This window comes from Cebus imitator, unplaced genomic scaffold, assembly GCF_001604975.1.
Source record: "Cebus imitator isolate Cc_AM_T3 unplaced genomic scaffold, Cebus_imitator-1.0 Scaffold68, whole genome shotgun sequence".
Lineage (NCBI taxonomy): Eukaryota > Metazoa > Chordata > Mammalia > Primates > Cebidae > Cebus > Cebus imitator.
The window spans coordinates 9,729,210-9,755,923 of record NW_016107383.1 but is presented as its reverse complement, the minus strand read 5'-3'; the positions used below and the strand labels follow the sequence as shown (position 1 = coordinate 9,755,923).

Here is a 26,714-nt window from a genome sequence, read left to right as displayed (position 1 = left end):
AAAAAAAAAAAAAAAACAACAACAACTAGGCTCCTAGGACAAATGGCTGATTCCAGGACTGAGGCAGAATAAATACACAATAAGATCTTATTGGTTGGCCAGAAAGTAAAGAATTGCCTAGGGGAAAAAACTGGAGGCATGTCATAAGGAGAAAGGAGAAAGGAGACAGGAGCAAGCTTAAAGGAAATCCCCATGGCAAAATCTGAGACAACTGGGACACAAAAAGAATTGAGACATAATAATGACTACTCACAGACCACTGAAAAAAATAAGAATTCATACATTCATACAGAGAATATGAGAAAATGCCTGGTCTCAGCTGTTAAATATGGCGGAAGTGCTAAAGCGGGGGAAAAAAATTACCAATTTCCAACCGTCAAAGTACAGAATGGTTCAGGGAAGAACCACCAATGGATTCTAAATCTGGGAGGAAACACTGATGAGGAGTGGGATATCTGCATGGTCTCAAAGTATCTCCCCACAGACTGCTTATCGGCTGTGAGGGGAAAAAAATAGTTGACTATACAGTGGAAAAATCAGACAATGCATTAACTGGGTGACCAAAATTAACATCACCAATGAAGGGTAGATGGAAAGCATGGGGTGTGAGGAAGTGAGATGACAGGGTGAGGTACAGGACAGCAGATCACAGAATGTTTGACCATAAGGTCTGCATATTTTCTGGGAGGGGTCTTAAAGGAAGGCCTACATCCTGGCTCAGGTTGAGGGTGAGTCAAAGTTCATAGGGCTGGAAAAAGGAGAGAGAAGCTTAAACAAGCTTTGGCTAACAAGCATTTTGTTCCGACTGACAATTCAGAACAGGCGGTTCAGCCTACTGCTTATGATGCAAAGAAAGGAAATTTGGAGGATCTGTTTCTGACCTTGTCATAGGTAAACAGAAAGGAGCAGGGAATTCAGCTGTGAATCTTATCTAAGTAATATGGGGAAAAAGTGGGTCCTTGCAGTAAGCCCCTTCTCAAAACACAAAAGGGTGAAGGGATGTCTTAATCTTCAGGCAAAATTCAACATTATCAATGTCAAGTATAGAGAATATCTAATGTATACTAAAACAGGGAAAGTAGGAAGTCTAAAGAGTTCATGGTGGTTAGAACACATTTTCTAATACCTTTACAACTGCGATTACTTTCCTATAAATGAGGTTTAATTTCTAAACATTTCCACAGTAGCAGGCTGCCAAATTATAAACAGTGGTTTTTATGTCTGACTTGTACTAATCACAGTTAAACAATGTATTTTTAAAGACAAAGATACCTAACAGGAAAAAAATCATGTTTATAAAATAAGAAAAAAATAGACCACACATGGCTTTTATTTATAAGCCGTGTCCCGTGCTATTTAAAACCAAGGGATTAAGGACTCTCAGGACTAGAAACTAGTTCCATGTATAACAGAATTTGCTTGTATGATAATATTGCAACACTTCTGCTTTACAGAAGATAGTAAATGCTACATGATATACTGAAAGTATAAATTATTAGTGACATAAAAAGAAAACTATTTTTATTCAAACAAGTTGCTTAAAACACCAATACTAAAGGATTTCTTTTTTTCTCAGACAGAATCTCACTCTGTCACCCAGGCTGGAGTGCAGTGGTGCCATCTCAGCTCACTGCAACCTCAGCCTCCCAGGTTCAAGCAATTCTCCTGCCTCAGCCTCCCGAGTAGCTGGGATTATAGGTGCCTGCCACCACACCTGGCTTAATTTTTGTGTCTTTAGTAAAGATAGGGTTTCACCATGTTGGCCAGGCTGGTCTCGATCTTCTGTTCTCAAGTGATCTGCCCGCCTCGACCTCCCAAAATGCTGGGATTATAGCCATGAGCCATGATCTCCGGCAGAGAATTTCTTTTGTAAAAAAGAGTAAGATTCGGTCACCAAGCCCAGTACCTGCAGAAAGCAACATTCTCAACCAGGCAGGCATGAAGCCTTAATGCCCTAAGGTATCCTCTACATGGAATGAATGACTTTTTTCATGCATTGAGAATGCACTAATGATGTGCCATCGTTAGAAAAAATGAGAAATAGTCATGGCAATCATTTGCTATGTTCTGTGGTTCAGATGAAGAGCTCAGCTAAGAAATGCTGGTAGCAAAAATTAAATGTCATAAATATTGCAGGTTTGGTCGTAAGGGGAGGAGTTTATCAAATTTAACTTTGGAGCCCACAATTAGTCTAAGCAGTTAAATCTCCAACTGGTGTCAGGAACAGTGTAACATTAAACCCACCATAAAGGTTAGAATTGCACAGAACTATTTTCATAGAGAATAGGTTTAGTTTAGCCCATACTACTAAGCAACAAATGTTTATGTGTAAATCAATACAAAGCTTAGTGGTCAAAAGAAGATAATATAAGGGACAGGGCAATGGAAAAAAATTCAACAGAGACGGATTCAAGTCTTCCATTCCTGGTTCTTCCATTTACTAATGACATGGGCTTTGAAGACTAAAAACAGGGAGATTTACCCAATATAAACTCCAATTTCTTTATCTATAAGAGGAGTTACACTTCGCTGGTCACTAGTACTCTCTAAAATTCTCAAATTCTGTGATAGGTAGGAAAGGACAATATATTTCAAGAGCTTTAACAGAATATTTCAAATCATCTAATCTCCATAAATCATTAAAAAGTCCCAAAAATTCCAGGAGTTTTATATCCAAAGACATCTTCAAGACTGTGCACTCAGCACTGCTTCATCACATGATTTAGTATTTATTAACCAAAATTGGTTATCCATCAACAAATACTTACCAATAAGTGCTTCCGACTCTTGGCATTTGGTGATCTAATATTCTCAGTTTTAACTACTTATGAATGATCTCAAAACAGCCCCAGAATGTAACAATTTGTAATTCTGCAGATAAGGCATACTAAGGCTGCACAAGTGAATCACTTGATTGTCAAGTCTAGCCTCCCTCAAGTAAACTACTCAGCATCTTTGTTCTCATCTATGTGACAGCTTGTGAAGTAACGACTGATTCCTCCCTCACTTTTTAAAGCTGAGCTGAAAGAAAGCCAGGTGCCAGTGAGAGAATAAATGAAAATAGAGATGATTAAGAAACTGATGTTCTTGGCCAAAAAAAATGGTTTTTAGGTAAATGAAACTAATCAAAATTAAATGTTATAGTGGTACTGAGGACCCACGAAGCCCCAAGACACAGCTCTTGCGAATGTCCAAGAACTTGAGCCAAGCGTTCATGCAGTGGTGCCCAAGCCTAGCTAAGCATTGGATTAATCTTTTAAAAAACACACATTCCTGGGTGCCTGTCATACCTCAAAACCTACTGAATCCAAATGCCCACCTGGGCAGAAATTCTGACACCATCAATGCAACTGAAGTTTGGGAACCCCCAACTATCACAAAACTGAGGGTGCTTAGCAAGGCAACAGCTCCATAAAGTTCATCGATACCTTAAAATTGCCACCATTTCTTTTACTCTTTAAAAAGAATTATCTATTCCCTTTTTCAAAGTAAAATCTTTTGGTAAATATTGTAGTAGCATTTGAACAGAAGGCTCCTCTTTATTCTTTTCATTATGATTGAATCTTTCATTCTTGAAATTTTACGCTTCCTGCATTAAATTTTTGCCCTTGTTCACCCCTCAGAGCTGATGCTGTTCTAAATTCCATCCAGCTACTTAAATAAACACTCTAATACTTTTGTAGGTAGTGAACAGATTTAAATACTACAAATGTTAATGGCACACGAGAAGAGAAAAAGTAAAATAAGGTTAACACAGTTAACACGCAAAAAACTCACAAAACAGGCCTCTAGTTATAAATTCAATATGCTATCTACACAAAATATATAAGTGATTATATAAGTGAGCATGATCTGTTGAATTTCATAGAAAGAAGTTTCATACGATCATGTCTTCAAAATTAAATATATTCATCATACCATAATTTGGTTGGTCTGGCTGTGCAGTTTGAGCAACTAGATCTTTGTTATGACGCAGAAACAGTATTGTGTTTCTCAGAGTAAGTGCATGATCAAAGTATCTCTGTGCTTCTCCTTCACCAGTGCTCTGAACCTAAACCAAGAGAAAATAGATTTTGCAACAAAAATACCACTTTCATGCCATTTACCCTAATAATCATATGATAGAGATATTAAGGCATTATTCCAAAGTAGTAAATCAAAAATTTGCCCAGGCAATACTGAAACAAGTTATTAACCTCAGTCTTTGTTGAGTTCCCAATTTTACTACATCTATGAAGATGACAGAAGTTGTTTCAACTACGACTAACAATTTTAGTAACTGAATAATGTTAAGATGTAGCATTATATGTTACGTGCTCCATACACGATTCAAATCAAGTGCTTCGACAACTGTAAAATCCATATTCTGCTCCATCTATAAAAGTACTCCAATCCAAGATCACCAGTTTTACCTATAATTCCCATCATTTTGCTCAAAATTCTGTATTACCAGTTACAAAGGGCATTGGAGTCTGTGATTCAACATAGCTGTTCACCATTGCTGAACACACAGCTTAAATTCACTCAACAAAGACTTACTAAGAGCCCCCTATGGATTATGACCTCCCTAGGAGATAAGGATAGAGTAATGAACAAAACCCCTGCCTTCACTGGCCTTATAGTTTAATGCACGCTCTTCTGAGTAAGTCACCTGTTTAATATGTAGAGACACATATATCCCAGAAACAACACAGAAAACGGAATGATAGGTCCACCAGGGGAAAATAACTAAATTAGATTTGCACAAATTTTTAAAAAATCAATCTTAATCAAGATCAAACTACTTAAAAAATAGCTTTTGCACGAATGAAGTATAATAAAAAAAGAAAAAAAAATAGCTAAGAATTCATTTTAAAAACTAAGCCTCAGACTGAAAGGCTTTCCAAAGAATGACTTTGTGATGAAAAAGAACATAGATTTATGAGTCAGTAAAAGTGAAGATGTGATCTTGCAATTTGCTACATTTGATAAAAGACTAGTTGAGGTGAAAAAAAGATAAAAATCAGGAAACCAGAAGTTGAAATGTGCAGTAACACAGTAAAAAAATTTATTAGTAAAAGATAATATACAATAAGAAATGGGGTTAACATATAAAAATGCATGAAGAAATAAATGGCAGTATAAAGGTAAAAGAGACCAATTAATAGCAAAGGATTATCTCATACATGTTTCTGCACTAAAAGTAAAAATCCTACAGAGGAGGAGCAGTGAAAAATGTTACAGTCTTTTTTTTAAGATATAAAGGAATTATAGAATCATCATAAATTCTCTATACATCATATTTAACATACAGAGTTCATCACTAAAGCACAAAAGGCACCAAAATTATTAGTCAAGGAACAGATTAGGTACACACACTATTTGAATACAAAGAGGACAGAATAAAATATCCAAAGAATGAAAAATACCAATAAAGGGCAATCAGATTTATTTAGAGCTAAGGAAAACTAAGGCTATACTCACGGGGAAAAAGGTGGTTAAGAGCAAATATGGCTGAAGTCTTCAAGATGCTAAAAGGGATAGTGAGAGCGGACATAAATATGATACCCAGGGACATTGTTCCAGATTCAAGGTAAATGGAACAAAAACGTCAAATCAAACTGCTTAAGAGGTGATCTTAGAGAGTCATACCAGAAAAAAATTGAAAGGCTATTTTAGAAAAAATTCAACTTAAAAAATTACAGACTAAAATTTCTATACCCCATTTCTTCATTACATCAAATTATGTTAAGAGTTAGATGAGGTAGACATACCACTTTAAAAATCACAAAATCAATTCACCCACTCAATATGTTTAAGTCTAAATAACTGTCAGAGTATTAAGTTGGGGAATGAGGCAGGAATGAGCAAGAATACACCAAAAGCCCATCAAATCAATACTGCATAACTGACATTTTGTCAGGCAAGTAAAGGTTCCAAATGCCCTAATACCCCCTAACATGCAATCTAATTTACCTTTTCTAGTTCTATTAGAAAGCTGTCCAGAGACTCATCTGAGAGTTTGCCTACTTCAAACATTGTGACTGCATGACTTTTCAAGTTCTGAAAAAAAGAAACAAAATATTAAAGTTCTACTTCTCCCTTTTTAGGCTAAGCATAATATCTAATATTTATATTATACTTCAAATATATTTAAACTTAAGGATGTGGGGGGTGAGGGGCTCATTCTTCCAATTACAAAAGGACCCTCCCTGAAAGTTATTATGCTCCTCTAAGTCAGTTGTGCTTCAGGAATAAATGCAGTACTTTAAAAAAGGCATAAAAGCATCATTTTATATCTAATATTTACGTTAAATGCCTACATATTTAAAGAAATGGACTTACTGGTGAAAGATTTCCCATCATTAAGAAGGCAGTAAGAGTGGAGTCAAACAGGAACGCAATGCGCTTTGTGTGTCCTGTAGACAGACTCAGGCTGCTCACGCTGGCTGTGTCAGCTGAAAAACACCGTAATTTAAAATCAAGTGAAGGTAAATTACTCTTTGCTTACCATTTGGAGTGAGAAAGTATTTCATTTCAGCTTTATTTGATAACCAGAAAGTACATAATTTAAAAAGGAACTATTATAGTCATAAGAGGTATCAGCCATATCTATTTTGAAGCACAAAGAATATTAAAAAGCATGAAACCCTAGGCCTTTGTCCACTATGCTGTGTTTCCTTTTGGGCTTAGTCTCACTATTCTCTCGGACTGAAATGGCTTTCCTTCCCTGACCAGATGGCAGGCTCTTCTTCATTCGTAGCTCAGTAACATCTTCTCTGTGAAAGCTTCCCAAACCTCTCTAGGCAATTAAGGGTCTCTTCCTCTTTGCACCCTACAAGCATCTTAATTGGCGCCCATGTTGCTGTAAATTTTTTGGTCACACTTCCTTCTCTCTCCTTAGACTTAATTCTTAGAAGGGAGATACCATATTCTTATCACTTGTATACACCTAGGACTTAGCACAATACCCAAAACACAGTGAAACACTCAAAGACTGCATATTGAATAAGTAAAATCAAACAAAACTAGAAGATAACTGAAAGAGTATAACTGAAGAAGATAACTGAAGAGTATGGACATGTGCCATACCTACTGACAGACTCTACATTAAACTGAGTTACTGCTAACCTGGATCTTCTTGACTATTTGTATCAGTATCAGTTGCTGATGAAGCTTCTTGTACAGGACTCCTACTTTCCCCTCCATCCCATGACAAGAGCATCTTCTGCGGATCTAAGGTACTCCTATTAATGAAGAATGCATTTGCTTTTTAAAAATCATATAAATGACCTTACATTAAAATATCTACTGAAGTCAAGACTTAAATTATGAACAATCCATCTAAATCTAGTCTTATATTCAAGCCCAAAAAGACATAGCCCCAAAATGCTCTGCCTACATACAACAAGGGTTCTTAACTATCCCTTCAAGATTTTATGTAAAATATTTTATTTGCTTTTTTTCTGGGAAAAGACTTCTTAGTTTTCATCAAATTCCAAAAAAGATCCGTTACACACACAAGATTAAAAATCACTAATACACAGGGCTCACCTCAACTGACAAGTTGAATAAATAAAATTTCTGGGCCAGGTGCAGTGGCTTACATCAGTAATCCCAACACTCTGGAAGGCCAAGGCAGGCGGATCAGTTGAGGCCAGGAGTTTGAGACCAGCCTGGACAACATGGTGAAACCCCATCTCTACCAGAAATGCAAAAAATCAGCTGGGCATGGTGGCGCACTCCTATTGTACCAGCTACTCAGGAGGCTGAGGCGTGAAAATCGCTTGAAACTGGGAGGTGGAAGTTGCAATGAGCCAAGATCACACTGCTGCACTCCAGCGTGGGTGACAGAGTGAAACTTTGTCTCAATCAATCAATAAATTCCTGTATATAAAATTAAATGTCTTTTCAAAAGTTAACTCTAATATCTCATACTGAATAAATAAGTTACTTTAATCTGTTTACGGATGGAACATTCTTCCATGATGAATGAAGTTGATCCAAATTTATTACTTGTCCCTTTTTATGGGCAAAGCCCAATCGGCAATACATTGAAACAGCATTCTGAAAGGAATACACAGGAAACTAATTAGCATTTTAAATGAACTAGACATCAGAATATTTGTAGAGAAAAAAATAGTATAATAGATTAATAGATTAATTCTCAAACATTTTCATCCCATAACTAGAAACTATTTTCAGCAGATCTGCTCCTCCTTTAAGGTCTTCATAAATGTATAGGAGGGAAAGTTTCCAACTCTCTGGCCTTGCCCTCCCTACATCTACCCCCAATGAAGCAGGAGTTGCTGCTTTAATGGGCCTCACTACACGATACTGTATAGGCTGCTTCTTGCAACACACAGAAGCATGAGTGCTCTCTTTTCAGTCCATGCGTTCAAATCCCAATTCAGGGCCCCTTATCCTGCTCTTTCCTGGCTTTGCAAGTGCCCCTTTACTGTGCATTCTCCTTCAGACAGCTAAGAAGAATCTCAATGCCTTCATTTCTCAGTAGTTCATCAAGATAAAAACCTACTAGTAAAATCCATTCAGTAATCACATCACAAGTAAAAGTATAAAAATAACATACCTTAACCAGGGATAAGTCAATCTCAAGGACATTTGCAAGCTAGAAGATAAAATTAAAGTATTTTTACATTCTTAGAATTAATAGCACATTACACAGTTGTAATAGACCAATGTAATCATAATTAGCAAAATTGTAAATTATGAATAATTAGAACACTGAATAAATTTTGAATTCAGATCTTTCTTCTTTCCCTATCTCTAAGATCCTTATAGTACAAATCCAGGTAGTGACCATAACAATTTAAGATTCCTTATTCTTTAATTTTGTCTCATTTAAAATTCCTGGATAGATCAATATAGTCTACAATACTTTAGTATAAAAAGTCATATAAAAAGTAAATTATAAATTATTAACTTAAATTTTAATATACATTTATCAAAATTAACTTTAGAATAGTGACATTTAAGTATAATGATATGATCTCCCCACATGAAGAGTTTAAAAGCATATTACCATATTAAATAATTTTGCTTATTTTACTCAAACTTATAATCTTGAGATTATATTTTCATGAGACGATGTCAAACTTACCTCTGCAACATTTGTGTGCTCATCTATTGAAACAAATATCTTATAAAGTAGAGTTTCAAAATAATCACCTTGCACTCGGTTCATTACAAAACCTTCAAGAGGAGGAACTAAAACAGAAGAGACTTTTCTTGGTGACACAATTTTATAAAACAAGAAAGTATAATTTACATATCTAATTAAAAAAAGAAACCTCCAGCTTAGGGACTGAATACAGTTTTTGATTTATTTTACCCACTCCACAGCAAGCTTTCTGAAACTCTCAAAGTTAAGGCCTCATACAACAATATCTACACAGAGACGGCTTTGAAGGTAGATACAAAATCCATAAAGAGTTCATTCAATTCACCATGGAACTCTCAGAGTTACTGAGACAGGTTAACTCAGAAATGCTGGATGACATGGACTTGGTAGAAGGGTGAGGGAACAGGGGCTGCTTCAGAATGGGGGAGCCTGCAAAGGGTTTCTGATATGCATGTTTTTGATGCCTCATAGGCAGCAGGGGTGAGTGGGCCAAAGCTGAAAAGCAAAAAAACACAAGAAAGAGTTGCTATGCTATATGAAAACCCGGTGGATGCAAAATATTGGCTATCTCCCCATCATCCCTACTCCATCCTAAAAAGCGAAATTCATTTGCATGACCACCACAATTACCAGGAGTCACCGGGCTAACTTGTTCTTTGAGGCTTTCTATTCTGGTATCCTCCCCAGTGGGCCACAGTGGCAATAGGGTCAAGACCTTCTTTAGCACGGAAGGCAGACCAACTATCTCTCTCCACCTGAATGTCCATTCATACTCATTTTTATCTCTTTGGTCCAAATGCTTTAATCTTAAGTGCTGTGCCCAGCCAATAATAAAGAAGCTCTATGCTTTCTTTTGACAATCTCTCTTGTGCATAATTTACCTTGAAAATATCCCAAGGAAGAGGAATGCCTAGGCCATATAGCATTTAGGTATCCTTATGTCCCCTGGCCCTAATATCATCTAATTGTACCTAAAAACTTAAATTATTCCTAACAGTGGAAAATAAGACAAAATTCAAATGGTCAAAATTAAGATACTGAAAAACTACAACGTACATACATTTGAAGATAGGTTATTCACTTTAAGGTCTGGCTCATGTCATTTTCTAATTTAGTGCTACCTACATTTCTAGTCATCTAGGTACTTTTAATGATCAATGCTTTCTTTTTAGAAATGTTTTAGAAACCCCATCTTTGACAACATTATTTCCCTATACGATTAACTATGTAAATAATAGCAAACATTTATTGAATGCTTACTAAGTGCTAGACTTTTACCAAATACTATATATATATATATATATATATATATATATACACATATACGTATATATATATGCTTTCATTTAATCCTCCTAACCTTCATGAGCTATACGGTAGTATAATTAGCCCTGTTTTTAAATTTATTTATTTATTTAGGAGACAGGGTCTCACCCTGTCACCCAGGCTGGAGTGCAGTAGGGTGATCATGGCTTACTGCAGCTTTGACCTCAGACACATGCCAACACACATGACTAATTATTTTTATTTTTATTTTTATTTTTATTTTTGTAGTGAAGGGGTCCCTTTACAATGTCCAGGCTAGTCTCGAACTCCTGGACTCAAGCAATCCTACTGCCCTGGCTTCCCAAAGTACTGGGATTAGAAGGTGCGAGCCACTGTGCTTGGTCAGTTACCCTCTATTTTGAGAAATAAAGAAACCAAGGCACTATGACATTAGAAATTTTCCTAGGCCTTAATTTACATCTAAGCAAAAAGAATAAGGTGACTCCATATGAAGAAATTTGGTATAGTCTCTAATGCATATTAAAGTTTTTTTAAAAAGTCTAGAGTACACCATCTGTGTAAAAATACAACCACACACAAAGAATATATACATATATGGTGCTTCTAGAAAGAAACAGAAGAAACTTAACAGTGGCTTCTGAAAGAGAAATTGGGTGGCTAGGCACAGAAGTGGAAGGCAGACTTTTTTATACCCCTTTGTAAATTTAGAATTTGTATCCTAATTATTGCCTACTGAAAAATGTTAATAAAATTTTTTTAATTATGAAAAGTGGTAAGTTTCCTAAAAAAAACTAAAAATAGAACTATCATATGACCCAGTAATCCCACTTCTGGGTATACATCCAAAGGAACTGAAATCGGTGTGTCAAAGGAGTATCTGCATTTCCATGGTCACTGCAGCATAAGTCACAATAGCCAAGACATCGAAACAAGCTAAGTGTCCATCAACAGATGAATGGATTAAAATGTGGTATATATACACAATGGAATACTATTCAGCCACAAAAATACAGAGAAATCCTGTCATTTGCAACAACATGAATAATACCGGTGGAAATTATGCTAAGTGAAATAAGCCAGGCACAGAAAGGCAAATACCGCATGGTCTCACTTATATGTGGAACCTATTAAAGTTGAACTCACAGAAGCAGACAGTAGGAAGATGACTACCAGAGGCTGCAGGGATAGAGAAGGAGGGAATGGGGAGTTGCTGATCAAAGGGTACAGTTTCAGACAGAGGAATGGGCAGCTGTTAAGTAAAGGATATAAAGGTTCAGACAGACAAAATCAGTTTTGAGATTTATTGCACACTACAGTGAGTATAGTCAATATTAATGTATTAAGTATTTCAAAATAACTAAGAAAGTAAATTTCAGTTGTCTCACCATTAAAAAAAAATGATAGGTAAGGGAGGTAATGAACATGTCAATTAGCTTAATTTAATCATGTCACTTTGTAGACATAGATCAAAACATCACATCGTACCCCATAAATGCACACAACTATTATATATAATATATATAATATGTAATATGCTACATATTATATATAATATGTAACATTATATGTATATATATACACACATACACATATATATAAATGTCTTGGAATAGCCAAGAAAGTTACTAAAAAAAGACTTACAAAGAAAGTTTAGCAATAACTAATATTAAAAGTTTCTCTATGTTACTATAATCAAAATAATATTGTAGGCTGGGCATAGTGGCTCATGCCTGCAATCCCAGCACTTTGGGAGGCTGAGGCGGGCAGAGCACTTCAGGTCAGGAGTTCAAAACTAGCCTGGCCAACATGGTGAAACACCATCTCTACTAAAGACACAAAAATTAGCTAGGCACAGTGGCAGGCACCTGTAGTCCCAGCTACTTGGGATGCTAAAAAGAGGCCAGAGAATCTCTTGAACCTGGGAGGTGGAGGTTGCAGTGAGCCGAGATCACACCACTGCACTCCAGCTTGGGCGACAAAGCAGGACTGCGTCTCAGAGGAATTAAAAACACACACACACACACACACACACACACACACACACACAAAACCACTGTATTAGCAGAAGAAAACAGTGTATCAAAATTAGATCCAATATAGAGTAGAATTTAGTGTACAACAGAAGTTATGCCTCCATTCAGCAGGAACGAGTTTTTGAAAAATAGCGCTAGCATTGTCCAAATGTTATTGATTATTCAAAGAGAAGAAAAATAAGCTGAACTCTTACTCCACATCAAATACGAAAGTAAGTTCCTAACAAACTACATATTTAAATATATATAACAAAAGTTCTATTATATTAAATAATATTAAATTAAATATATATAACAATAGTCTAAAAGAATTTTTAGACTATTTCTATATTCTACCGGTATTCAAGCATAACAGAATTCAGGAAGCTATAAAAGATAGATACACAAAATACAGTCAGAAAATGTGATGAATAATGAAATAAATATATTTTATTTAATAACAGAGCCTTGCATGATTACTTCCTTAAAAGTATTTCTATCCCCCATTTATATTTGTATCACCAACCATAGTGCTTGTTTCTTTTGTTGTCGAAACGTATCTGAAATGCCTCTTTTGAAATCACCTTCAGGTATCATTTGTACCAAATTTGATGGCTTCCACATTGTCAAACTGTTTTTATGTGTTTATGCTAATTTGGGGAACAGCCGAAGAGGTACCATGGTGACAAGGGTAAGTTCAGCAATTATCATTCCATGGGTCTGTTTGTTTATACCACCAAAAACCAGCAGTTACTAAGTATGGTAGAACACATCAATGTAATGGAGCAGCCATCCATCTGGCCCTTCTCTGTCTGCTTTTTTCAAATGAATTTAGTTTAGCCATAACTAATATTAAAAAGTTACTCTAATGTGAGTCAATGTTCAAACTGTCAGTCAAACTGGACTGAAATTAACTAGTCAAGACTAATCTTTTTTTTTTGTTTTGAGACGGAATCTCAATTTGTCGCCCAGGCTGGGGTGCAATGGTGTGGTCACGGCTCACTGCAACCTCCGCCTCTGGGGTTCAATCGATTCTCCTGCCTCAGACTCCCAAGTAGTTGGGATTACAGGTGCCTGCTACCATGCCCAGCTAATTTTTGTATTTTTAGTAGAGACAGGATTTTATCATGTTAGCCAGGCTGGTCTCAAACTCCTGACCTCATGATGCGACCGCCTCCACCTCCCAAAGCGCTGGGATTACGGACGTGAGCCACCATGCCTGGCCAACTAATCTTCCTATTAATAGGTGGATCTCAAATGAGTCAACTCAGTTTATCTGATGAGAGTAGCAACTAGAGTAATGCTTTCATATTTTCCAACTGTGATAGGAAACCACTACCACATGTCTTCAGAAATAATTTCCTTTTCAAAATCTTTCTCATTTTAAAACTAGTATTTGTTATAGCATCAACTATACAAACACAAATTACTACTTCCTATACTTTTTAAGGTGCCTTTCCAAGCTTAAAATAGGATGCAGCTGGGCACGGTGGCCCACACCTGTAATCCCAGCACTTTGGGAGGCTGAGGCAGCAGGTCACTTGACGTCAGGAGTTCAAGACCGGCCTAGCCAATATGGTGAAACTTCATCTCTATGGGTTTCGTCAGCAGAATAAATTAGCTAGGTGCGGTGGCAGGCGGCTACAATCTCAGCTACTCAGGAGACTCAGGCAGGAGAATCGCTTGAATCCAGGAGGCAGAGGTTGCAGTGAGCCAAATCATACCACTGCACTCCAGTCTGGGCGACAGAGCTAGACTCTGTCTCAAAAAAAAAAAAGAATTAACATATGTACGAGGTTTAAAATGTGCCATTAAAGAATCACAAACATATGCCAACCCAAAGGTCTGGACACACTACAGCATGACAGCTTGTCAAGATTCAACACTGATACAAGGAAGTACTTCTGCAATAAGTCCTATTACCACTAATTTGTTAATACTAAGGTCATTCTCTGAAATTTTTTGACACTGTGTATTTGATTACACAAATATTAAATATCCAAGTATGATAAAACACAAGAACAATAGCTAAAAGATATGCCACAAGACATACTTGTAACATATAACCTGAAATAGGTAAGTGCTTCTATAAATTGGTTAGAAATCTAACCTGTTGAAAAAAACCCACCACTCTGTGTTCAAGAATACTGAACATATCAGCATCAGAGTGGCAAAAAACTGGAAATAATCTAAATAACCAGCAATACAAAATGGCTTAATAAATTGATACATCCATAAAGTGCAGCACAAAACAAGGCTCTGCATATTGGTTTACTCGGAGAAGAGGGTAAAAGAGGAAGGGAAAAGGAAATAGACAAAAGACCACAGAAACATGAAAAAATAATGCACCAGTATGTTAAGTGAAATGAGAACATACAACTGTATGGTATTGCCGAATACTACACACTGAACAAGGATTAAAAGGCAACACAAATGTATAAAAATATTGATTTGATTTGGGATTGTTAGAATTTTACCTTGTGTTGCTATCATTTTAATATACTGTGTACACCAAATACAAAACTAAGAATAAGGAATTTAAGTAAAACCATTGTACTGTGTTAAAATGTAAAGAAGAAAAATGTTTTTCTTGAAATATCCTAACATCTAAGATCCTAGAATGGATGATACACAGTGCTTAGCACCTGATACCCATTCAAAAAATAGTGAAAAATATTAGCACAGTCTTACCTGCTATACAACTGTCATCAGATATTGGTACATCCAGATATATAAATCCTTTGTTATACAAACCTAAAGAAGCAAAAGTACCTTGTTTTAGATGGAACACTAAACAGTAATTTAAAAAAAAAACTGATTCCTGGCTTTCTCTAAAGATTCTTACAAATGAATGCTATGTGACGAAAGAAAAAGTAAAATAGAAGAGAAAAAGAATTATAATTAAGTTTTTAAATCTCGGTTTCCTGCACATGTTCAGAAGCACAAAATTTTTCTTACCATTCAGTTGCATAAATTTCTAGTGTATGTGACTAATTATAGCCACACAGAAAAGACTAAGGTCACATTTCAAACAATAACATGCCTTAGAAAATAGCACTATTTGTACCTACTTGATAAGTAATTGCTAGTCATTATTGATGGTTTAAAACAAGTTTTTATGTTGACAAAAGATCATTTCTACTAACCACTTACTATGTACTACATTGTAATCTAGTGATCCAGAGAGCTGAGGGCCTGAATCGATGATCTTATCAATAGCGCATTTCTCAGGCAAAGTGCATATCTAAGAAAAGCAAAATATTTTTAATTAAGTTCTGTCCAAATTAACTAATTCATAAGTCTCCTGAAATTTATTTATGTTGAAACCAGTGATTACATGTCATTAGCTCAATGAACTACATATTTATCACTCTAGAATTCAAACAAAACACTATGCACATAGCCATCAATTAAGGTGCCAAAATATGCAACATACCAACAGAACATAAAGAACAAACTTACTGTAAGTACCAATGTTTGCTGATTAGTATGTTTGTTGCTTGTCATTGAATTGGAATTAGATACATTTACTAATTCAGAGTCTCTCTAATCAGAAGTTTAGTCAAACTCCACATGAATATCGTCAGTAACAGGAAAGTTCATTAGCTTATTATAACACAGTTTGAGAGCTCCACTAGGAGGTACTTTAGACTGAAGTAAAATTTCTAAGCCTTCCACTCATCATATTTAATGTGTCCTCTGGAGAAAATTAAACGCAAACTAAAAAGAAGGCCACACACTCACACTGCTTCAGCTGCACATAAATACAACCTGGTCTCCAGGTCCCTTCATTACTCCACTCCTTTCCTCTAAATCAACATCCCTTCCAAGGTGTGGTCTGACCACTAGGAATATCAACTCTCTTGATCTTAACACTGTCGCCCATAAAAGCACCTATCATTTCAGTGCAACAGTTCTTTGCAGTGATTAAGAGTACAAGATTCCACGGCAAACTGCCAAAAAATCCTGGACCTTTACTACCGCTACAACTTAAGCTGTTACTCAATTGTTCTGTGCTAACTTTCCTCATCTGTGAAATGGGGGTGCTAATAATACTATCTCTGGGGTTGTTATGAGAATTAAGTAAGACAAAGTAAAAAGCACTTGCAAAAGAGCATGGCACATCTAGCACACAGGTGTTTAAAAGTATTAGCCAATATTGGTGTTGTTGGCAGCTGTGGCATCATATGCTACTTTACATGAAGCTTCTATCTAATTAACACCCCTAGATAATTGAATTTGAACCAAGTCAAGTCTCCCTCACCATTACAGAGTATCTCAGAAACTCACCAATATTCTAGTCTACCAAGATCATTTTAAATTTTAAATTTAATTTTCTTCAGGAAAACAAAATGTTACCTTTTTTAAAATTATAAGCTATAATTAAAAATTATAAAATAAATTTAAAAAATAAAAATTCTATGTTTAACTTTTAAAGATTTCTACCTTGATGTCATCTTCTGTGATATAACCAGCCTGCACCACCCACCATGCCTCTATGGCAATTTCCACTGGCTTTATTGGTAGAAGATCACGGGCTGTTTTCCTTCTGAAGAATTTCTGCAATGGGTACAAACACTTGAGAATTTGCAATCTAAAATTATCACTTTTTTCTTTCATCAATCATAAAATAGTTTCTAACAGATTAAATAACCTTAACCTTCATGTTTTAAAATCTTAACAATTCTAGACAATATGCTGAATGAAGATAGTCATTCTTAAATTGTCTCAAAATAAATTATTTCAAAACACTAATTGTTAAATCCAGATTTAATTCCAGAAACTCAACTGAAACCCAAACAATGGGAAATGCATTTGAAAATGTGAACACTTATTTCACCTGTTAATTCTACAAGTAGAATGAGCAAATAAAAAGACCAAAACAACAAAAATAATTTTTTTAAATGAATGTTTTATGCATTAAAATTTTTAAATAATCATTTAAGCTATAACCTAGAGAACACTGAGGAGTTATTTTGGTATTGTTTCTGTATTAAGTACATTTTATTTGGTCAAAGAAATACAATTCATTATTTCTACCGCTTGAAAAAACTAATCAAAGGGTGTGATGAAGCCAAAACAATGAAACAGAAAGGGAAATTACTAACTTACTTTTGATGATCTACACTGATTCATAAGATCAATATACTGGTTTCTTCCTATGCCAAGAAGCCTTAGACCTGAAAAAGAGTCTTTCCTTTAAAAACATTTAATATATCTTGAAATGTCAATACGCTCACAAGTGATTTGAGGAAAAACCCTAGCTTATGTTCATCTTTTAATTACTAATCAAATATCAATATCAAATTAAAAGGAAGTCTTCAAACAAAACATAAAAGAAAGATAAACTTTGGGAGAGTTGAATTCAAGCTGACACTTCTAACAAATAAAAACATTTTTGAAAAGCAGAAGTCCTGCCAATTTTAGGAAGTCAAAATGTAATTCTCAGTGAAAGCTTCTTAAACAACAGAATTATGACACATTCAAAATATATACTTTGTCAAAATAAGCATCATAAAACAGCAGCAAATTAAGTCAGTAAAAACTGTATGTCACAAAAATACTGTGCAGTTTTCCTCCCACATTTAATACACACACACCCCAAGTATCAGAAAGAACTTTATTCCCTGGAAATATATAGATTAGTCCTATTTTTTTGATTCTACCACTCTCAAATATTTCTCTCTTAGACATTTAATCTTACATTTGTGTCTTGTATCATCTGATAAAATTCCCACTAATGTTGCTTACTGTTCTAATTTTTACATATTTCAGGTTAAAAACATACCTTACAATATTAACAGATGACAGAATGCATGAACAAAGACACAAACTAAACATTACCTTCTTCAGCATAATTAAATACTTACAGTCAGCAGCAGTAAAGTTGGGCAATGAATCATAACTTTTCTCACTGTTCATAATGTCCTTTCAAAAAGAAAAATATTTAAAATTTGAAATCCAAAATGTCCTTAAATAAAAATGTACATAAATATAATATTTCTATAGCCAATAAGAATAACAATAATTATTATAGGAAACAGTGAGATCATAGCTTGGCAACCTAGAGCATGCATGCCATCCTGTGGCACTTCCCACATGTTCCCAACCTAGTAATTAAAGGGCAGATTTTCGGGTATGGGTTTCTCACAAGGCTCTCTACAACTCCCAGACAGCTGCCCTGTAACCTCTACCCTGTGGAACCAATGTAAGTAATGGCTCTATCAGAGCTCAGGGTTCCAGCCTCTCCACATTTCATACCTGATCCTAGATCCCCACACTGAGAGAAAGCCAAATAATGTGCCAAAGCTCCATCAACATGCATCCAAAGCACGTTGGATCCTACAAGTCCCAATCTGTAGAAGAGTCAAACTTCATATCCAGCTTTTTCTGCCCCCAAGCTGTTTCTCCAATAACAAACCCACTGCTTGCTGTGGGGATAAGGCCCGTTTTCAACCCAGGAGCTATACCCAATGACATAAGAACAGGAACCAGAATGCAGCAACTATGTAGATATAACTGAAATGAAAGCTGGTAAATGAAACAAAAACTCCACCTATTTTAGCTCCCAAACTTGTGAACTACACTAGAAAAATAAAGAGACAGCAGTAACTATTCTACTTCCTGATGAGCTGTCATCTTCATTATGTTACCTTGGTTCTTCATTATGCTACCTGGGCTATTAGGCCTCTTGCTTTTCTCTAGCATTGCCTCCAAAAGTGGAACATGGGAAGCATGGGACTGCAGAAGTGCCATGAAGGAGGGGCTTCTGCAGATAAGCAAAGGGAGTGAGCAGTAAGGGACACATCGTAACAGGGCAAAGCTCATGTTACCACAGGTTCCCAACTCCTTCAGTTCTAGGTTCCTCTCCGCTCTTCAAGTGGCTAGTGAGCCCCAAATGGGAGCACTCAAACACAATTAAGGAGCAAATGAACACCAAATGAATACTGCCAATCTTTCATAAAGCTCACTTGAAAATAGTATATAACTAATATTAAAGTTATCCGTACAAGTCTAAAAGCTGTCTTTGGAAAAAGGCTAACAACTAAAAGTTAATAATTATAGAAAGAGATTAACGGCCAAGACTAACAACACATTTCTCTTTTCTGGCACCCGTATTATGCAATGTTGGGTCTATGTCATTTATTCTTTAGACAGTTAGTGAATAAATACATTAAGTTTCTCAGAGCCTTATATTCAATTCTGTCACCCACGTTTTCAACCTGTTTTAAAAGGCAATAAATTTTACACAGACTCTGCTAACATAAATGACTGATCAGTGCTACAACAGCACAAAGGGTCAAGAGCACCTTCAACAACCAGAATAGAAATAGACACCTTCCCTATGTAAAAACATCAATAAGGATAAGTACTTGTATGGTGTGACTCAAACAGTTAACTTGCCACCAACAGTCCCTTTTACATTGTAAGTTCAGAAGAGTGTTCACCGTAGATGAGAGCAGAATAGTCAACATCTGCAAAGTGTCCCTGACTTGCAGTCCCACCCCAGTCCCAATGGCTCACCCACACTGTAAACTTACCTCCATAATCCCAGTATAATATGAAAATGGTGTTATCCTCAAGCCCTTCACCATAATATCCGATAAATGGTAAGGGTACAGCATGAGATGATCTCGGCTGTACTTTAGCAGTTCCTCATAGTATTTGCGTTCATCTTTCTTGACATGTTTAACTGCACAAAAGAGGGAAATTGTCTAGTTTTTTTTGGATTTCTTATAGTTACGTATTAACTATAAATGCAGTAAGAAATACTTCACAAACCAACAGTAATTTAAAAGAAAAGTATGTAAGTTGCAAGAGAACAAATAAAATATTCTAAGTTGGAACAAAGAAACAGTTGTATGACATGAAACAGACTTCAGAGTATATAAGTAAAATGTATAATAGGACAGATTAGTAGAGAATAATTCCTGCCAAATGAGAAAATAAGCATAGAACTACCAGCATGGCCCCAAAAAAGGTACAAAACAGAGGCTTATTACATTACTTTATAAGAGAGCCAAACTGAATGCTAGTTTTCAATGAAGTCAAATCTTTTTTTTTTTTAATTATTTGCTGTTTTTTTAGTTTTTAAATGTAAAAAGCCCTCTGACTTTCATGGAAAATGTTCATACAGAAAAACAATTATCAGAAACATTATGCTTAAAATAAGAGTAACAAACAGGAGGGAAACACTACCAGGGCATCAGCAGAACAGACTAACCAAAATAATCTAATAAAAAGCAAATTTTTTTTTTCTTTTAGAAAGAAAAATCATGGAATGAACTATGTTTAAAATGTGTCACAATTATTATAGAAAGAGTTTTTCATATTACTTGAAAAATTTATGGAGACAACCAAAGTCAAATTACTAAGAACTAATATATTTTTTCCTTTATGGCATATTTTCTAACCTCAGGCAAAAAGAGGACATTTGAATTAAGATTATTTTATAGGTAAAATGAGTCTAACAAACAGTACTCTAAAAAACTTTTTATCAGAATTAGAATGAAAAGTCTACTTGCTAATACAAATTGTTATTAGGTGAAATGATCAGTGGTGAGTTTCTTAAAGGTTGTACATGGAATAATATCAGTACCATGAAATATGTATTGCAAAGACAGATTTATGAATATGATAAAGCAATGGTCAGTTCCATCCCAATATAAAAATGCCCCTACTTACCCAAGTTATTTCTGTATCGTAACTGATTGCGGATACTGTACAGGACAACCTGCTTTTCATATTCTCTCTGTGAATTTCCAAGACTCTAGAAGAAATTTCAAATAGAATTTAAACAACTTCCAAACTGAACAATAGTACTATTTTTTCCCAAAACATTTTAAAAGCACGACTTCCGATTTTATCCTGGCATCTCTAATTTCCAGAATTAAATAAAAAATATTTTCTTAAATGTTATTATACTAACTTTCCTGCTACAGCATTCTGAGCAAAAATTCAATGTATTTTCTGTCTACCTTTCCAAAAGAGTTTTCTAAAATTATCCAAAGTATTTAGTATCGAATAAAAGAGAAGTAGGAGAGTATAATTTCGCTTTAGTTAACAAAGAACTAAGTTCTGCTGATGTTTAGACAGATTTCCTTCCAGACTCTTATGTTAAGTGAATGGATAGATGGTTTCCTGCACCTACGTTTATTTAAATTTAAGAATGGCAACTAAGGACATATACATCCCTCTTTGATAATTATTTGTAGCTGAGGGTTATAATTATTAAAGATTAAGATTTCTGGAAATGTATACAAGACTTTCTTAAAAATGCAATCTCCTGGCTTCACTGGAAAGCATTTAGACAATTTTAGAATTCTGATCTATTTTTAATAAGCTAAAATCTTTCTAGTTGTGCACTTAGTGTTTTGTTGCAGTGTCCATGAAAGTAAAGAACAAGTTTGCCTGATTATGGTTAACATTATATTCACTGTAAGAACATAAACTTAATTTAATATATGACTGCTATCCCCCTTCTAATTTCTAGGGATGGTGTTTCCAATACACTATAATGTGAAATTAGACATCTTAGGAAAGTAATGACTGAAAGATCAGAGGATTTAGTTTGTCATATTTCTTATTCGCATGTAAGCCAAAACTAAAGAAATGTCCATACATCTTTCACTTAAGGCAATCTTCACAATAAGACAGGTGAAACTCACATCTAAGTAAACTGATGCATAACTAGACCCATTGGTAGGTAATATTTTCAGAAACATGGAACATGATGTGTCCCATTTTAACTGTATAATTATGTGCGGTTGGCCCTTGACAACATGGGTTCAAACTGCATAGGTCCACTTACACTGGGATTTTCTTCCTCCTCTGCTACCCTGAACAGCAAGACCAAAAACTTCCTGTATTTCCCCCTCCTCAGCCTACTTGATGTGAAGACAAGGATGAACACCTCTAAGATGAGCCATCTCCACTTAATGACTATAAAAATACGATGAAATAGCACTTTCTTTTCTCTAGCTTATTTTATTGTAATATAGTATCTATTAATAATATATATGACATACAAAATATGCATTCATCAACTGTGTTTTGGACCAGGCTTCCAGTCAACAGTAGGCTACAAGTAGTTAAATTCTGGGGAAGTCAAAAGTTACACATGGATTTTCAACTGCACAGAGGTGCAGGCACCTCTAACCCCATGTTGTTCAAGGGTCAGCTTTCTTCCTGCATCTAGCTTAGTTTATCACAGGCCAAGCCAGAACTCATGGTACTACCAGAATGTATGTGCTTATATTATTCTCATCTGTCTTCATATTACAAGGCGTTAAGAGTAGACCTCATTGTAAAGAAACTACTCTACCATCTTCTTGGTAGCATCAGTGCCAGGGTCACTGCACTGAAGAGACAATATTAGAGAATTCAAAATAGCACCCTTTTAAAGATTTTCTCTATCTTTACTGCTAAATAAGTCTTTTCCTCAGGGAATACAAATACGCCCATACTCACATAAGCACACAATTCTGTGAACATCTTAGCAACTTCCAAACTTGAGGTTTTGCTCTTCTGCTTCAAAATAAGTCTCTTCACCTACCAAATTTGTAAGCTTTGGCTCTCAGCATCAAGTAATGACTGGTCCTGAACATATTAATCAACACACATGAGTGCACACAAACTTCTAAAGCCCACGTTAAAAATTGGCTTTACTCTTCACTAGCCAAGTATGTAACATAAATTGCTTTATTCTGAGATTCTTGGGCTCCCCCCTACTCTTACCCCACCTTCTCCCATCATTCACATTTTAAAACACAGTTGCCACTAGAGAAGGTTAACTTTTTAAGAAGAAAAAGAAAAGCCGTTTTATCGGGAGACAACTCTAGCCCTGCAGAAATACTGACCAGGTCTGACAAATGAAGTTGAGTTGCATATAAAAGGAACTACATCAGATGAAACAATGACATAAGAATAAGACACTAGCTATAAAGCACCCATCACAGATTATGCTAAAAGCACAAAGATTTTCTGAAACTTTTGGTCCTACAGACTCCAATCCCGGCATATACATCCCCAAGTACATCCCTGTGCCCTGCCAAAAAACACATTTTTAAAATTGATCCTTCTTAGATGATACAGAACCTCATCATAAGATGCCCCTTAAAATAAAAGGACTATTAATTATTTTGAATAAAAAATATAAGATATTGGTAAACTACAGAAAAATCCTGAAATAATGACCCCATCCCCAATTTTTAATGTATTTTTTTAAAAGTCTATCATGACCCATATCACATTTTTAAAAATGTCCTCTCATCCACATAAAAATGAGTTAGCTTAAAATACATTTTGAAAAAATCTAAATCACCTGCCCCCAGCTTTCAGAACTGGAAAATGTGAGTCATTTCCGAGGAAACCCATCAAAACTTACTGGAAACAGCACCAAAGTATCTAAAAATCTATAATGTCAAAAGACAAATTCTTTCCATACAAGGAATATTCCCCACATTTAAACTGACTGAGCTTTAGGTGCTCTCAGCCATAAATATTTACTAAGCTAAGTCTGTGAAAGGTACTCAAGGTACAAAAGCAAAGCCAGTGTTGTAACCAGAAAATGCACCGTAGTGGGGTAAGCTCTATGACAGGTGAGGAATACAATTAATGCAATGGTAAGACAGACTAGGGGCAACCACCACAGATTTAGGTCAGGGAAACCTCCCACGAGCAGTGAGTATCAGAGTGAGATTCAAAAAGAAGCTATTAAATACAAGCAATATAAAGGAGACAGGCAGTAATAAGGTTGGGTTTGCATTTCAGAAGCCTCACCCCTAGAGTAGCATGAAGAATGCAGGAGAAAGTCCTATTCTGAGAGCAAGAGACCAGACAGAACGCTGATGTAGTAATCTCAGATGGAGCTCGGCCTAGGGAAACAGCGATTAGGCTAGAGAAGGTCCTTGAAGTAAACGTGTACAGACGGGTTTTGCAACATATACAAATGGCCAACCTTATCCTAAGCTAAAATAGCCAGTTTCAAGTGATCTTAAAAGCAAAAACATACTTAATTTCACATTTAGACCTAATTTTAACTGTTCTGTGATTATTTTCAAATAGTCATGACTATGTTTTAGAAACTCTTTTGCCAGTACTAATTAAAGACAATTATTCATGTTGTATATAATCTCATCACTCATCTTTCTTTGAGTATGCTACCTTTATTCCGATGAAAAGAGTAGAGAAAAAATAGAAACAAAGAAAAGAATTGCTTCTTCCTGTGTCTTTGGATTTGCCACAAAACCCTAAAGTACAAAAGTGTCCTTTAAAGCCTTTATTCAAGATTAACAAAAGAAATTTATTCCCTTAGGTTTAGAGCTTTGTTCTCTCAGTTTAAGATAAATGTCACACGGACAGCCACTGACACCCAAGAGTTCAAATCTTTTAAATTTATCTTTCCATTTTCTTGGGTTTGCTATATTAAAGTGAAAGCATTTTCTTGGCCACATGATGCATGACCAGAACCTTAATATTCACTTCCTGGCGCTAAGTCCCAAGGGAGGAAGGGAGCAAAGTAAACTAAACTATTATAATCCTTATACCATCACCACTGCCATTCCAAATTCCCAAAAACACCACCGCCAAGTGCCAATAGAAAACCAAATTTCAGCCTCGACCACGTATAATGGGAAGAAGTGAACGTCAATCTATGACCAGAGCAGCAGTGCTTATCTGTAGCCCTTATCACTACTTTCATAAGACTTAAAACCATCTGCTGTTATGTATTTATCAATTTATTTGTTTACTGTCTAACTTTCTTCAGTAAAATGGAAGCTCCATGAAGGCAATCTTTGTCTTGTTGACTGTTGCGAATTACCTGCATCTAAAACAACGCACGGCACCTAGTAAGTGCTCAATAAACATCTATTAAACAACTGAGTAAAACACACTAAAAAAATTGAGCATTAACTTTCAAAAACCTCATGTCACGCTTGTTGAAACATCTCTGATAAACTCATCTTCTCTAGAGAATAAAGTCCAACAAAACAAAGCATATAAGCTCCTTCAACATCTGGCCCTGACCACTTTTCCTGCCTCATCTGCTACCAGCCCCACACACTCAAAAAATTTCAACCCCGAACATATCAGTCCAAATTCTGGTGGCATTCAGTCACTTGCTACTCATGAGATATGTCCTTTCACTCAACCAAGCTTTGTAAAATGACTTTCCTTCCCCCTGGAAAGATCTTTATTCCCTCTTACTTAACTCTTATTCGTTCTCCAAGGCCCAATTTAAGTGCCTTCTCTACACATCCTTCCAACCAACCCTGTGCTCTCACGTATACTACAGTGGAGGTGTGTATGAGCTACCAACCTGTATTGTATTCGTTTGTTTCTCATCCCTTTCCTACCATCCTGAAGTTCTGGAGGTCAAGGACCGTGCTTAAAATCTCCATCGCAGGTGCCTGGCTAAAGGGAGGCTGGGGACAAAAGCGCCAGCCGGGTCCTGTGGACACCTTGTCATCCCATTTAGCAACGGCCCCGTCCTGGCCCTGTGGCCCCACTGCCGTCCCTCCCTCGCCCTGAGCTGAGGGTCTGTCGACCACGGAGGGATAAAGGAAGGGAGTCAGCCGGGAGCAGCCCGCTCGGGCCCCGCGGGCGAAGCAAGCAGGTGACCGCGGGGCGGGCCGGACCCGTCAGGGGCCCGGTCCCAGCCAGATTCCAGCCGTACCTGTCTCACGTTGGCCGGCAACTTGCTCCAGGGGTAGTTGTGCCGGATGTGGAACTCCACGTCTATGTTCATGATGCCGTGTCCAGGGCCGGCGGCAGGGGCCGCGACCGCGACCGCGACCCACACTACGCCTCCCGCCTGCCTGCCCGCGGCCTGTCAGGGAACCCCGCGGGAGGCCCCGCGTCTCACACTGCCGAAGGCCCGAGCTGCCCCATGGCCTGGGTTCCCGACAGCTCAGCGCGGCCCGGACCAACCGAGCACAGACAGCAGCGATAGGAGGCTGGGTCGCCTTAACAGCTCCAAGTTTCTTCCTAGTTTCGACCCGCCGGAAATGGCTCTTTGCTTACGTCACTTCCGCCCGCTGGCGCGCGGCCGGAGGGGCGGGGCGCGGACTGACCTGTGGCCACGCCCTCTACCAGCTGCAGGGCGGGGCGACGATGAGGTGCCCAGAAGTACCCCGTTCAGCGCCCCTCGCCCGCGCGCCTCGTCTCCGTGTTTCTGTCTCTGAATTAATGGAAATTGTCACTTGGGTTTGTGTTGCCGTGGCTGACGACCCAGTTTCCTCAAAATGTGAAGCCGGGTGGTCCCAGAACAGGCGGTTACAGGCACTGGGGTC

General features: G+C 36.7%; 1 protein-coding gene across 2 annotated transcripts in view; it reads right to left on the bottom strand.

The window, feature by feature from the left end:
• The window catches only part of FAM91A1 (family with sequence similarity 91 member A1), a 48,302-nt gene extending 21,865 nt beyond the window's left edge, over positions 1-26,437 (bottom strand). The window contains exons 1-15 of one of the 2 annotated variants that reach the window (XM_017530742.2): positions 26,099-26,437; positions 21,106-21,190; positions 19,962-20,113; positions 18,291-18,348; positions 17,533-17,600; positions 16,867-16,980; positions 15,574-15,664; positions 15,112-15,174; positions 9,101-9,207; positions 8,570-8,608; positions 7,934-8,046; positions 7,111-7,226; positions 6,325-6,437; positions 5,956-6,042; positions 3,919-4,051 (exon numbers count right to left, since the gene is read on the bottom strand). In XM_017530742.2, the coding sequence (XP_017386231.1) occupies positions 3,919-4,051; positions 5,956-6,042; positions 6,325-6,437; positions 7,111-7,226; positions 7,934-8,046; positions 8,570-8,608; positions 9,101-9,207; positions 15,112-15,174; positions 15,574-15,664; positions 16,867-16,980; positions 17,533-17,600; positions 18,291-18,348; positions 19,962-20,113; positions 21,106-21,190; positions 26,099-26,170 (1,411 nt within the window). In that variant the 5' untranslated portion in view covers positions 26,171-26,437. Of the gene's footprint in view, positions 1-3,918; positions 4,052-5,955; positions 6,043-6,324; positions 6,438-7,110; positions 7,227-7,933; positions 8,047-8,569; positions 8,609-9,100; positions 9,208-15,111; positions 15,175-15,566; positions 15,665-16,866; positions 16,981-17,532; positions 17,601-18,290; positions 18,349-19,961; positions 20,114-21,105; positions 21,191-26,098 lie in introns of both variants that reach the window. The other variant, XM_017530744.2, reaches the window with a different exon arrangement.
• Between the last annotated feature and the right edge of the window lie 277 nt (positions 26,438-26,714).